The 14,007-nt window shown below is 40.4% G+C and overlaps 1 protein-coding gene across 2 annotated transcripts in view; it reads right to left on the bottom strand.

The window, feature by feature from the left end:
- Positions 1-540: 540 nt before the first annotated feature.
- Positions 541-14,007, bottom strand: part of LOC139561712 (E3 ubiquitin-protein ligase NRDP1-like) — a 32,303-nt gene continuing 18,836 nt past the window's right edge. For both annotated transcript variants that reach the window (XM_071378985.1, XM_071378974.1), the window contains exons 4-7: positions 13,622-13,893; positions 13,164-13,299; positions 6,848-6,951; positions 541-4,292 (exon numbers count right to left, since the gene is read on the bottom strand). In XM_071378985.1, the coding sequence (XP_071235086.1) occupies positions 3,938-4,292; positions 6,848-6,951; positions 13,164-13,299; positions 13,622-13,893 (867 nt within the window). In that variant the 3' untranslated portion in view covers positions 541-3,937. The remainder of the gene's footprint in view (positions 4,293-6,847; positions 6,952-13,163; positions 13,300-13,621; positions 13,894-14,007) is intronic.

Raw genomic sequence — 14,007 nt, 5'->3', positions numbered from 1 at the left:
TTTAATAATCAGGATTTAGATCAGAACAAAATATGCATAATTCATATATTTCTGTACGGTAAATATGTTATACATAAATGCAGGTGGGCTAAAGAAAAGCCAAGATTCTTAGTTTTTCAAATGGAATTGGGGAAAAAAACTAAATACCTGTGAAGTCTTATGTATTTTTGTTTAAATGTGTATTACAATCATTTCGCTACACCCGCAATAACATCTGCATGTGACCAATAACATTTGATTTGATTTATACCCTAGTATAAAGTTTCTTTTTTTGTATACTGTGTTGTAAAGTATGACTGTATATTTAGGTATATTTGATACTAATAACAAATAAATAAAATGCAGGTGGAATATTTCATCATCAATATGACTATAATGCATGAACAAGTTGAGACATGGTTTAGGCCTTTATACTTGAATGTTTTTCATGGGGAAAGATTTCCCCTTGTATTTGGAAATACATTTTATTCCCTTATTTAAATATACAAAAGGTTTAACAATAAAATAAATTAACACAATACAACATTCCAAACAACCAGGAATTCTTATCAGCTTTTAATGAAACCACAAATCTCACAAAATCAAAATTTATATGGATAGATACAGAAATCGAAGTGCCTCAGTATATGTATATTGATGATAGCGAGCTATTTACAATAAATCTTAAATTTACAATAAATGTGTAATTCTTCCCCAGTTATGTGGTATTATTAGTCATCATCATCACAGTAACACACACACACAATTCACAAGACTAGTGTATATGAATAAGCGAAAAAGGCAGACAGGTGTATTCATTACACGGATTCTGTTGCAAACGTTAATACATTTTGCAACAGAACCCGTTCACTGCAAACGGAAGATGTTTTGCAATGAAAACTAGTTTCTATTGGACAAATTCAGGTAGGGCCCTCCCCGTTTGCATCAAACGGTAAACATTTCCATTGCAAGACATAATGAATACACCCCAGTAAGTTCTTGACTACAGGGGTGTATTCCTTAGGGCATGTAGCAAAACGTTTTGCAACAGAAAACATTGAAACTAAAACCAGCCCATCTTATTGGACAAGTTCAGTTCAGGCCATCCTTGTTTTGACCCGTTTGCTTGCATTTGGTTCCTAGTAAATACACCCTAGATTGCAGTTTTTAACATCAAAATACATATTTTCCCAGTCTCTCATTGCTCTCTACATTACTGAATAGTAAAGTGGGGGTTCTAGCCATTAATCCTTCATTAATTATTCAGAAGTTTTATCAACACTTTGTCCATCTCCTTTTTGTTGACCGTATTGTAGTTCATCCATCCTCTAGGAAAGACAACGCCCTCTATTCATACCATTGATTCTAACTGAATCTGCACAGGTGACAAAGCCACATAACACTACAAAGAACAATAGCAAGGATCTGAAATGCAAGTCTTGGAGGGATGTTTGTGTGTACCTATGCTCAACAAGCTACTTAGTGATCTCATCTCACTAACCCCATTACTTCAAATCACTTTACAAGCCTTTGATTTGGGTATCGAAAATAAGTAAGAGTTCAATACCTTTAAAAGGAAATGTTAAAAAACAAACACAAAAAAAACAGTTTGAGATGTATACTTGACTCGACACACAGCCCTTCAGGACCGGAGTTTGAGTTCCATACATGTATCATATCAAGGCACCTAACTGACAGAGCAAAGAGAGCCAGCCATGCAGAGTGAGGAAGTGGATTAAGGCTAGGTTCCAGCTTTGTAGCAGCTCTCAGGAGGAGTCTAGACCTTGGTTAAGCTTCAACTACTTCCTCTGTGTGTGTGTGTGTGTCCATTTGTATTCAGTCACCCCCAGAAAATGAATTTAATTCATTTCCAGAATAAGCAGATGTAAAATGTGTGTGAACTTGTGTTCATTAGTTGGTGGTTGGAAGTAACACCAATCAATAGTTTTGCTCGCAAACGAACAAGTGAGTTACACAATAATCAATAAAAATGCTGAAATGAAAGCATGCCAGTAGACTATCACTGCTTGAATGATTTAAGGCAGAATAGTCCAAACTGTTAGGAAAAATAGTATCAGTAAAATCCTTGCTCACTGTGGTGATGGATTCAGGGTCACAAATCACCTAACCTCATCCGGGAACAACATTACAAACCACCCAAGCCACAGAGAAGTACTTTATGTATGACTGAACACAAAATATTAGAATAAGCTACATGACATACGGTGGTGTTAGGTTTATGCTATTTGACAATGACCGAGGTAAACCAAATTAAAATAATTTAACAAAAACCGAAGTTTTTTGGTTGATGTAAATTTTTACATAATTGCTGTGGATAAATGCTTTGTTTTCATCCAAATTGGACCCACTTCACACCAACTATATAGATAGCATCATAAAAGAAAAAGTTCAACATAGGACACTCAATAACTCAGAAAATCAAATACACAACAATAACTTTACAAAACCATAAGGCATGAAACTCAAGTCCATATTTATTTTTTTATCTAAGTCCACAGTCTTCACCAGGACTCTGTCCATCCACTACTCCTTTTCCCACCTTTTGAGTGACATTCTTGATCAGCTCTGCATCCCAAGGAGGAACAAGGAGGTCTGTTGTTGACAAAGAGGAAGGTGACGCAATCATGATATTTGTGTGATGCAGTAATGATGGGAAATGTAGTTGGTCCAAACCAAACAATGGTGATCCACGTGCTCTGTGTTTATGTTCAGCAGTTCCCCCGATCTATGTGCCTCCCAGGGCTCACATACAGCGGAGCACATCCAATAGGATTCACTTAACCAATCCCAGCATGCATTCCTTCTCATAAGCAGGAAATAACCCACATTTCCTGGCCCAAAGAGACAATGCCATGGTAATAGATACAGAGAGCTAAAGAAAACATGTCTCAAAGGGGTCCTGAGCTTTCTTCAGAACAATCTGAAGAAATGTGTTGACTTGAAATCCGACAGAGACAGTCTCAATAAAAAAAATGAAAATGTTTTTGGACTTTGCAATGAAGTATGCTTAGATTGCATATATGTTAGCTTTATTATTGATAGATGAGTTTCTGATGAAGTCACACCACAGAGAGAGAGGACTCTTTGTATCTGTGCCATTATAGCATCTGATAGCATGGGCAGTGCCATTGAGGCAATCTCCATTTTGAAGTAGTCAATTTTGGACATGACTCCAACAGGTTCACCAGCCAATGATGTTGGAAGTCCCACCCAGTTAACTACATTAAAATGGTGGACGGCCTCAATGGCACTGCCCATACTAATACGGACTTTTGGCCACTAGAGGCCTCTATAATTCTCTATGAGTCATATATAACTGGAAGCTATGGAGGGGGCAGATGAGTCATCTCATTATAGTCAGCCAATGGGATATTTTGTCAGCAGCAGTGGGGGCGGGGAGAAGGCAGATTATGCTACAATCTTATTTGTTTCTTTCTTCCTATGACTGATCAATCCATGTTAAGTTTTCATTTCTCTAAATAAAAAATGTGTTTAAGGCAGAGAGAGCAGGATAATCCTGATTTAGTGCGTCTCCTTCAGGATGTTTACCCTTCACTTCCATTTCCTCTACCCTTAGTTGGAGACTCTTCCCCCCCCCCAACAATTTTTACCTGTCCCTCCAACACCCCCACTTGATACTACCATACCCCCGATTGTCATAGTTTTCCCTCTAAAGCCTTCTATTGGTGTCATATCATCTCCTTTAAACCTACCCTGTCATAGGATCTTCCCCTGCTCTTGCTGTGTCATAGGCTACATTCAAAATGGCACCCTATTCCCTATATAGTGCACTACTTTTGACTAGGGCCTATGGGGAATAGGGTGCCATTCAGTACGCAGACATACGTGTCATAGCATCCGCTGCTCCCTCCTCTCCTTTGTTCAATTCAGGTCAGTCAGAAGTCTCCCCCTCTGCTCTCCACCACCCCCAGCCCGGTCATAGTATCTCCTCCACCCCATGGGCAAAGATCATGACCAGGCCTGGCTCCAGGATCATGTCCTCCCCCATATGCTGGTTCTCACAGGCCATCACCACCACCGCCTGTTTCCCCGGGATACGCTTGGCCACGTAATTCTCATAGTAGCGCCGGTTCATCTGCCGCGTTTCCAGCGTGGCCAGGCCGGCAGGCCAGTTCCTCTCGTGGGCATTCTCGATAAGGTCGTTGACGATGGAAGGCGGGCAGCCGCTGTCGATGAGCGAGCGCTTGATGACCGCCTGGAGGACAGCGTCTGGCGTTGAGATCATGCCGCCCCAGCGGGTGACGCGAGCCGGCTGGAGGGAGTTCACCCACCTAGGAGGAGAGGTAGAGGGGAGGACGAGGAGAGTTGGGATATTATAAATCATCATAATTCATGAATATGCCTCAAAAGTGGAAAGTGTTGCAGCGTAGCAGAGGTCTACGCAGGACTGATTTGTTCATCCCCCTCATGCATCTTTTCATACTGCACCCGCCTGCTCCCGCTAGCTTTTTGTCCAACTCCCATCAACAAGAACTGGTACCGAACCCGACCGCAGTCACCCAAATGTTAGGCATATGTGACACACCTTGCTGAGCAGCAATGGTCCCAGCAATGTTGCACTCAATAGGCAATATTCAAATTTGCAAAAAAGAATCCAAGAAATAGGTTAAATTACCAGAGATTCTCACGTGGTCCATTACATTAGGCTATCGGTATTAGGTACTGGGCTACATCAGCCACTAGGCTAGACGTAGTTTGAAAGAGTTGAAACAAGAACAGACACTTGCACTTTCTCTTAAACTATGTTTTTTTATAACATAGCTTACCTTAATAGGAGCGGGACGATTTGCAGGCAGAGACAAATATGGGTGACCAATATTTACTTCCAGTCAACGTAGTAGGCCTAAACTATAGCTTAAATCATATTTAGGAAGTACATTTCCTTGGAAAGATAAGTGCCACGTGCTGCTCCTCCCATGCATATAGCCTGCTCTATTTAAAGACCACACGCGCACCTGATCTAACTAGGCGAGGAGAAGTAGGCTTCTGAACTTGAAGCAGAAAGAATGATGAGTGGACACTTGCACTTTCTCTTACATTTTGCATAGCCTATGACCCACCTTCTCGGAGCGGGACTATTTGCGGCAGAGACAAAAAAAAAAGGGTTATTAATATTTAAGCTGATAAAAAGGCAAAGGTGCCTTTTCCTTTTAAATGATAGCATTTTTTGGTTGCACCTTGACCCACGTTGGTTGAGCGTCCTCCACTTCGTTTCATTATCGATATTTATTTCCAGACACTGTAGCCTAATCATATTTATGTTAACTTCCTTGGAAAGATAACTCAGGGTTTTTCTGGATCAAAAAGGGGCTTAGGTGGTGGGCGTGGCAGTTCAGAAAACATTTTAGAGGACCCCCCATCTTGGCGGTTTAGATAGACATTGTTGAATTTTTAAGCCAATTTCCTACAATTCTCCACATTTCTTCATGGAGCTGAGAGAAAATGTTGCCTTTTTAAAGCAAATTTCCTACAACTCGATGTATTTTGCCATGGCTAATGCTGTGCTCATTTGCTCAAACAAAATCAGTCATTCATGATATTGTTTTTGTAATAAAATAAAAAAAACTAAAATAAATAAAAACACAGGATTTCAATGGTCAAAAAAAATAAACTAACTGTGCCGTGCATCTCTGCTCATGCATTTAATTGAGACCACACATACAGTGCCTTCAGAAAGTATTCATGACCCTTGATTTACTCCACATTTTGTAAACAGGATGCATGTTTTGGAATATTTTTTATTCTGTACAGAGTTCCTTCTTTTCACTCTGTCAATTAGGTTAGTATTGTAGAGTAACTACAATGTTGTTGACCCATCCTCAGTTCTCCTATCATAGTCATTCAACTCTAACTATTTTAAAGTCACCATTGGCCTCATGGTGAAATCGCTGAGCGGTTTCCTTCCTCTCCGGCAACTGAGTTAGGAAGGACGCCTGTATCTTAGTAGTGACTGGGTGTATTGATACACCATCCAAAGTGTAATTAATAACTTCACCATGCTCAAAGGGATATTCAATGTCTGCTTTTTTTTTTTATCTATCAATAGGTGCCCTTCTTTTGAGGCATTGAAAAACTTCCCTGGTCTCTGTGGCTGAATCGGTGTTTGAAATTCACTGCTCAACTGATAATTGTATGTGTTGGGTACAGAGTCATTCCAAAATATTAATGTTAAACACTATTATTGCATACAGAGTAAGTCCATATAACTTGTGAATTAAGCCCATTTTTACTCCTGAACTTATTTAGGCTTGCCATAACAAAGGGGTTGAAAACTTATTGATTGACAAGATATATCAGCTTTTCATTTTTAATTAATTTGTAAAGTTTTCTAAAAACATAATTAAACTTTATGGGGTATTGTGTGTAGGCCAGTGACACAACATCTCCATTTAAACCATAAAAAAGTGTCAGGCTGTAACAACAAAATGTGGAAAAAGTAAAGGGGTGTGAAACTTTCTGGAGGCACTGTATAGCCTTATAAGTGCACTTGATCTTGAATGCCCAACTAGCAGAGGGAGCCTATAGGCTACTGAACTTGAAGCAGGGAATTATGAGTGTGAATAGTGTGACAAAGAGGTGATTTTAATACAATAGATTGGCTAACGCATACAAAACAGAAAGATTACCGTTTCCAAATAGCCTTAATCTGCAGGACCCAAAAATATTTGAATCCCAAAGTTGTCTGTCTGACCGCAGCATGAAAAATGTTGACCGCGGCGCAATGATCTGTCAGGTCCCGCGGGAATGCAGCCCTCTACAGCATAGTAAGTTAAACTGTCTGATTGTGAAGTGTTCTGTGCACCACAGTGCTTAATAATCCACTCACTCCAGGATCTCATTGTACTCAATGGTGTCCTCGAGGTTCTGCAGGTTGGGGTTGGCACTGCGGATGGCCCTCATGTACGCCTTCAGTAACTGGATGTCCCGTTTCTGGAGGCAGAGAGGAGACACCACAATGGGCTAGCAGACCATGCTGATGCAATATCAACCAGATAGACTCAGATGTACAGGCACTGACACACACACACACACCAGTGAGAGCATAAGCACACTTACAGTACCAGTCAAAAGTTTAGACACACATACTCATTCAAGGGTTCTTCTTTATGTTTGACTATTTTCTACATTGTAGAATAATAGTGAAGACATCAAAACTATGAAATAACACATATGGAATCATGTAGCAACCAAACAAGTGTTAAACAAAATATATTTTAAATGTGAGATTCTTCAAAGTAGCCACCTTTTGCACACTTGGCTTTCTCTCAACCAGCTTCACCTGGAATGCTTTCCAACAGTCTTAATAACCTCTTGACGCTAGGGGTCAGATTTTTTAAATTTTTTAAAATAACGTTCCCAAGGTAAACAGACTATTTCTCAGGTCCAGATCGTAGAATATGCATATCATTTACAGATTAGGATAGAAAACACTCCAAAGTTTCCAAAACTGTCAAAATATTGTCTGTGAGTATAACAAAACTGATTCTGCAGGCGAAAACCTGAGAAAATCTAACCCGGAAGTGATTTTTATTTTTATCTGTGTTTCCTGGCCCGTCTTTCTTCCATTTAAAGGGGTATCAACCAGATTCCTTTTCCAATGGCTTCCTCAGGCTGTGACCAGGCTTTAGACATAGTTTCAGGCTTTTATTTTGAAAAATGAGCGAGATTTTTCAAAAGTAGTCAGGTGTCCTCAGATTAGTTCCTGCGCGCGACAGGGTAGCGCTCCATTTTATTTTTCTCTCTTATTGAGTAGGTTACAGTCCGGTTGAAATATTATCGATTATGTGTGCTAAAAAAACCTGAGGATTGATTATAAAAAACATTTGCCATGTTTCTACGACCATTACGGATACTTTTTGGAATTTTCGTCGAACGGAACGAGGCTTTGGTTTTCTGAACATAACGCGCAACCCAAATGGCGTTTTTTTGTTATAAAAGTAATATTTATCGAACAAAAAGAACATTTGTTGTGTAACTGGGAGTCTCGTGAGTGCAAACATCCGAAGATTATCAAAGGTAAACGATTAATTTTATTGCTTTTCTGACCATGCTAATTTGGGGCTAGCTGTTCTAGCATTGATTGATACACTCACAAAAGCTTGGATTTCTTTCTCTGTAAAGCATATTTTCAAAATCTGACACGATAGGTGGATTAACAACAAGCTAAGCTGTGTTCTGGTATATTTCACTTGTGATTGCATGATTATAAATATTTTTAGTAATATTTTGCGCCCTGCAATTCAGCGGTTGTTTAGGAAAATGATCCCGTAAAAGGGATCCGTAGCGCAGAGAAGTTAACAGTATATTTAGTGAATTGGCAATCAAACAATGTTGATATAAGTAATGATATTAGGAAAAGGGTTTATTTCCAGCAAATGTATTTGATGGGTTTCGTTTCTGTAGTTAGCTTGGCTGGCTAGCCATTTCAGTAGCTACTGGCTGGCTAGCTAGCAGAGACCGAAGAGATGAGAGAACGTTGTTCTAACTGAAGCACATATCTTCTGACTGAATTAATTAATTAAATGTTATTTTTGTTTCAAATCGGTAGTTAGCAACCCATCGCTTATTGGATTAATTGACACAAACACACATTACACTAATTCACTGTGATAATTAAATGATCATTCTTCTTCCTGTGTTCTTTGCATTACGCATCGCACAAAGAATGAAAAACAATTTTATCCAAACAATAGTTACATCCTTAGAGCAGTAAAATAATATTCATACATACATACAAATGTCCTTGTTTTGGAAAGAAAATCACATTTCTTTTCCATTAAAATAACATCAAATTGATCAGAAATACAGTGTAGACATTGTTAATGTTGTAAATGACTTCGGTTGATTTTTTTTATGGAACACCAGTCTCAAAGTCAACAGTGAAGAGGCGACTGGGATGCTGGCCTTCTACGCAGTGTTCCTCTGTCCAGTGTCTGTGTTGTTCTTTTGACAAACTTAATCTTTTCTTTTTATTGGTCAGTCTGAGGTATGGCTTTTTCTTTGCAACTCTGCCTAGACGAGTCATCTTTGTTGTTCACATTGAGACTGGTGTTTTGCATGTACTATTTATTTAAGGGGCCAGTTAACTTATTGACGCACGGATCCCTTTAGCGGGATCATTTTCGTAAACAACCGCTGAATTGCAGAGGGCCAAAAAAAAAAAATATATATAAATAATATTTATAATCATGAAATAACAAGTGAAATATACCAAAACACAGCTTAGCTTGTTGTTAATCCACCTATTGTGTCAGACTTTGAAAATATGCTTTACAGCGAAAGCAATCCAAGCGTTTGTGAGTTTATCAATCACTAGACAAAACAGTAAGAACACCTAGCTGCAAATTAGCTTGGTCACGAAAGTCAGAAAAGCAATAAAATTAATCGCTTACCTTTGATGATCTTCGGATGTTTGCACTCACGAGACTCCCAGTTACACAATAAAATGTTCTTTTTGTTCGATAAAGATTAGTTTTATAACCAAAAACCGCCATTTGGCTTGCGCATTATGTTCAGAAAACCATAGGCTCGTTCCGGTCCTGAAGGGCAGACGAAAATTACCAAAAGTATCCGTAATGTTCGTAGAAACATGTCAAACGTTTTTTATAATCAATCCTCAGGTTGTTTTTAACATACATAATCGATAATATTTCCCCCGCCGTATAGGGGGAAAAGTTAGGACGATTCTAAGGGCCTGTGACTAACAGGGGCCCTACATTTATTTGAACATTTGGTTAATTTAATATTGAAGAAAATGTACCCATCATCATTAATATAATATTTTATTTACAAATTACTGACAAAACGAACAGTTTTTTTCTTTTCTTGTTTTTGGCAAAAAGTAAACATCCAGAGAGCCTCTGTATTGCCCCCCCTCTATTTACATGAAATAATTCGGTCCTGCCCCCAAACCAGGCGCGAACGGTACTTGCTGGCTGTGAATTGCGAGTGAGGAGAGCCAGTGGAGCATCATGTCTTAGCTTCCTAAAGAAAATCTGGCTTCCAAAAACAAAAAGAAAGAAAAGAAAGACAGGAGAGAAAAGGGTGACAGTAGGTCACCCAATTTTTCACAAAGGAAGGTGTGTGTATCCGTGAGTGGTGGAAATTAACCTGTTAGCTTAGTCCATAGTTACTTAATATCTTCACAAAAAATTCTGAGTGTTTACATTTCGCTCCTCTTTTAGCTGACATTTAATCAATGCAGGCAAACTTTTAGCAAGCTATTCATACTAAAATCAGTTGTCCCTGCCCCTGCCTGGTGCCATGCCCAACAAATGCAGCTTCAGGCTCAGCAGCCCTGTCTCCCCGTACCCATCCCCTGAACCAGCCCTACTCCCAACTGAAGGAGGTGAGCAGCATTGTGTTGAATGACATGTCAGTTGGCATAATTGCAGGTAGTGCAATGCATTGAGGACAGGAATGTGATTCTCCAGTCAGGAAAAATCTCCTTGACACAGAGGAAGCCAATATCAGAGCCTTAAAGAGATGCAGGCTCTTAGAGATGGATGGGAGTCTTTCCTGTCTGAGGCAACACTGATTGCTACGCAAATGGACGTTGCACCTCAATTTAGCAAGGAATACAGCCGCCAGAGGAAAAGGAAGAGATTCCATGATGAGACCTCTCAAGAGGTGACAGCTCAGGACAGTGCAGCAACGGTGTTTACTGCTATGGACAACATAAGTGACTTGGACACTAGGTTCCACACCACTGCAAAACTTGTAGAATAATTTTCTTCTGTTCTGAAAGTTGGGCAGATTAGTGAGGATAAAGTCCCTTCTGTGTGCCAACCACTGATCATGAAGTATTCCTGAGATCTTACACCTGAGTTTCAAAATGAAGTAAGACACCTGAACACTGCATATGCTGCCACTTTCCCCCCTAACTTGTCTCCTCTTGGTCTACTGAATGCAATTGGTAAGATGCAGCTGCAAAGCATTTTTGGAGAAGTGTGCATTGCTTTACGTATTTTTGCACACTGCCTGTGACTGTTGCTGGTGGCGAGAGCTTTCAGTAAGCAAAAATGGATTTTAAAAAAACTATTTGAGATCCACTATGTCCCAGGACAGGCCTTGCAGTCTTGCCATTGAAAGTCAGTTAGCTAGAAACCTGGACTTCAAAAGACTTGATCAGTGACTTTGCTAGCAAGAAGGCTCAGCGCTGGGCTCTTGGTGAGTAAGTCTGAGTAAAGGCCAGTGATAACTGTTAAATGGCATGGCTATGGATATTGGATCACTACACACATGATGCCGACAGGCTGAGAACAAGACTGAGAACAGACTGAGAACAGGATATATCTCAAAGTAATGGCTGGATTGCCATACAATTAGTTGTGCACAATCAAGACCCCAATCTGAAGAATTGATATTGATTTGGTGACCACTTGACCTTTCCTCTAGCGCCACCATCAGGCCTTTTTATTTCCATTTCCACTTTTACAGCTGCTTATTTTCCAGTTGGTAAGTATACTTAGTTCAGAAATCTGCTGCTGATTTTATTATTTTATTTGTTATATCATTCTATAGATGATAATTTATTTTAATTGGCGAGGTTAATTTATATTTCAGTTATATTTATTTTAAGTTATTCATTAATGTTAAGAGAATTTTCCATTCAAGAATTTTACCATTAAAATGACATTTAGACTGTAAAAGATGGACTTTAGCACATTTCTTATAGAGGGTATCAGTCTTGCATCAAATAGTGAATTCCACTGTATGCAGAATGTTGCATGCATGTCTGCACAGTGTTATATTTTCACAGCTCACTGTCAGTAAATATCGTACAGTAAATATTGGACTACAACAGAGTTGCAAGCATGCAAAGGTAGCTATTTAAAGCATTGAACGGGTCAATTGGGTTCTGGAGGTGTGTGGTTACAGCAATTGCGCAGGGTTGGTGTGGCCTGTGGTGGTGGGGCCCAATGTGATATATTTTCATGGGGCACAAAACCCCTGGCGGCGCCCCTGCCTGGAGGTGAGTTGGGTCATTGTCCTGTTGAAAAACAAATGATAGCCCCACTAAGCACAGACCAGATGGGATGGCGTATCGCTACAGAATGCTGTCGTAGCCATACGGGTTAAGTGTGCCTTGAATTGTAAATAAATCACTAACAGTGTCACCAGTGAAGCACCCCAACACCACGCTTCACAGTGGGAACTACACAAGCGGAGATCATCCGTCACCTAATCTGCGTCTCACTAAGACAAGGCGGTTGAAACCAAAAATATCAAATTTTTGACTCATCAGACCAAAGGACAGATTACCATCAGTCTAATGTCCATTGCTCGTGTTTCTTAGCCCAAGCAAGTCTCTTTTTCTTATTGGTGTGCTTTAGTAGTGGTTTCTTTGCAGCAATTCGACCATGAAGGCCTGATTCACGCAGTCTCCTTTGAACAGTTGATGTTGAGATGTGTCTGTTTCTTTAACTCTAAAGCATTTATTTGGGCTGCAATTTCTGAGGCTGGTCACTCTAATGAACTTATCCTCTGCAGCAGAGGTAACTCTGGGTCTTCCTTTCCTGTGGCAGTCCTCATGCGAGACAGTTTCATCATAGCACTTGATGTTTTTTTGCGTCTGCACTTAAAGAAACTTTCAAAGTTCTTGATATTTTCCAGATTGACTGACCTTCATGTTTTAAAGTAATGGACTGTCATCTCTCTTTGCTTATTTGAGCTGTTCTTGCCATAATATGGATTTGGTCTTTTACCAAATAGGGCTATCTTCTGTATACCACCCCTACCTTGTCACAACACAACTGATTGGCTCAAAAGCATTAAGAAAATAATTCCACAAACTAACAAGGCACACGTGTTAATTGAAATGCATTCCAGGTGACTAACTCGTGAAGCTGGTTGAGAGAATGCCAAGAGTGTGCAAAGCTGTCATTTAGGCAAAGGGTGGCTACTTTGAAGAATCTCAAATATAAAATATATTTTGATTTGTTTAATACTTTTTTAGTTACTACACGATTCCATGTGTTATTTCATAGTTTTGATGTCTTCCCTATTATTCTACAATGTAGAAAATAGTGAAAATAAAGAAAAACCCTGGAATGAGTAGGCATATCCAAACTTTTGACTGGTACTGCACATACGCACACACGGACATGCACACACACGTACAAATGCAGACACACACAAACCTGCTCCGCTAGCTGGTGCTTGTGTTCAGCAGAGGCCTTCTCCAGGTCTGCGATCTTGCCCTGCTGTTGCTGGACCACGCTGCGCAGGTGTTTGATGCAGTTATGGCTAGACACCTCATCTTTAGGCATCTCCAGACTGAGGGGGGAAGAGGGAGGACATAACTCAGCAACAGCCTTTTAGTGCAACCAACTCACCCACAGCCCCAGTAAACTACAACCTTTAGCCAATACCCTATACCCACTGCCCTGTTGACCCACTAATCCAGAGCCAGTAGCACTACTCACCTACAGCAGAGTTTCCCAACCTGATTCTCACCCCCCTCTTTGTTTGTGCTCATACTCCCTCATATAGATGACATTCAGTTTCACAGCTTTACCTATATCATTTAAATGAGTAACAAAACATGGCCCAAAATAGAGTTTTGGTGAACGCCTTTGTTGGAGCCATACCCACTCACCCGCAGCCCTGCTCGCACTGGACGGGCCTCTTGGGGTTGTGCTGGCAGTCCCTGAGGTGCGACTGCAGCTGGTCCAGGCGCAGCACGGCAACGCAGCCAAAGCCGGCGTTGTCGCAGTGGATTTGCAGCTTAGAGAGCATGTTGCGCATGATGCGGGGCACGGGGCGCAGGTGGGCCAGCGTCACCACGCTGCGGTCCACGGGGCATATCTGCTGCTGCGAGAACCACTGGGTGATGCAGGCATTGCAGAAGGCGTGCTCACAGTGAGGGGCCTAAGGGAGGGAGAAGGAGGGACACAGAGGAAGAAATGGAGCAAATGCTAAATTACCTGCTCCGGCAAAAATGCATGTTTCTATTAAAAATATATTTTCTGTCATTATAAAATC

This window comes from Salvelinus alpinus, chromosome 2 (genome assembly GCF_045679555.1).
Source record: "Salvelinus alpinus chromosome 2, SLU_Salpinus.1, whole genome shotgun sequence".
Taxonomy (NCBI): Eukaryota; Metazoa; Chordata; class Actinopteri; order Salmoniformes; family Salmonidae; genus Salvelinus; species Salvelinus alpinus.
Note: the sequence above shows the minus strand (reverse complement) of the source record. Positions and strands in the feature narration are given on the sequence as shown.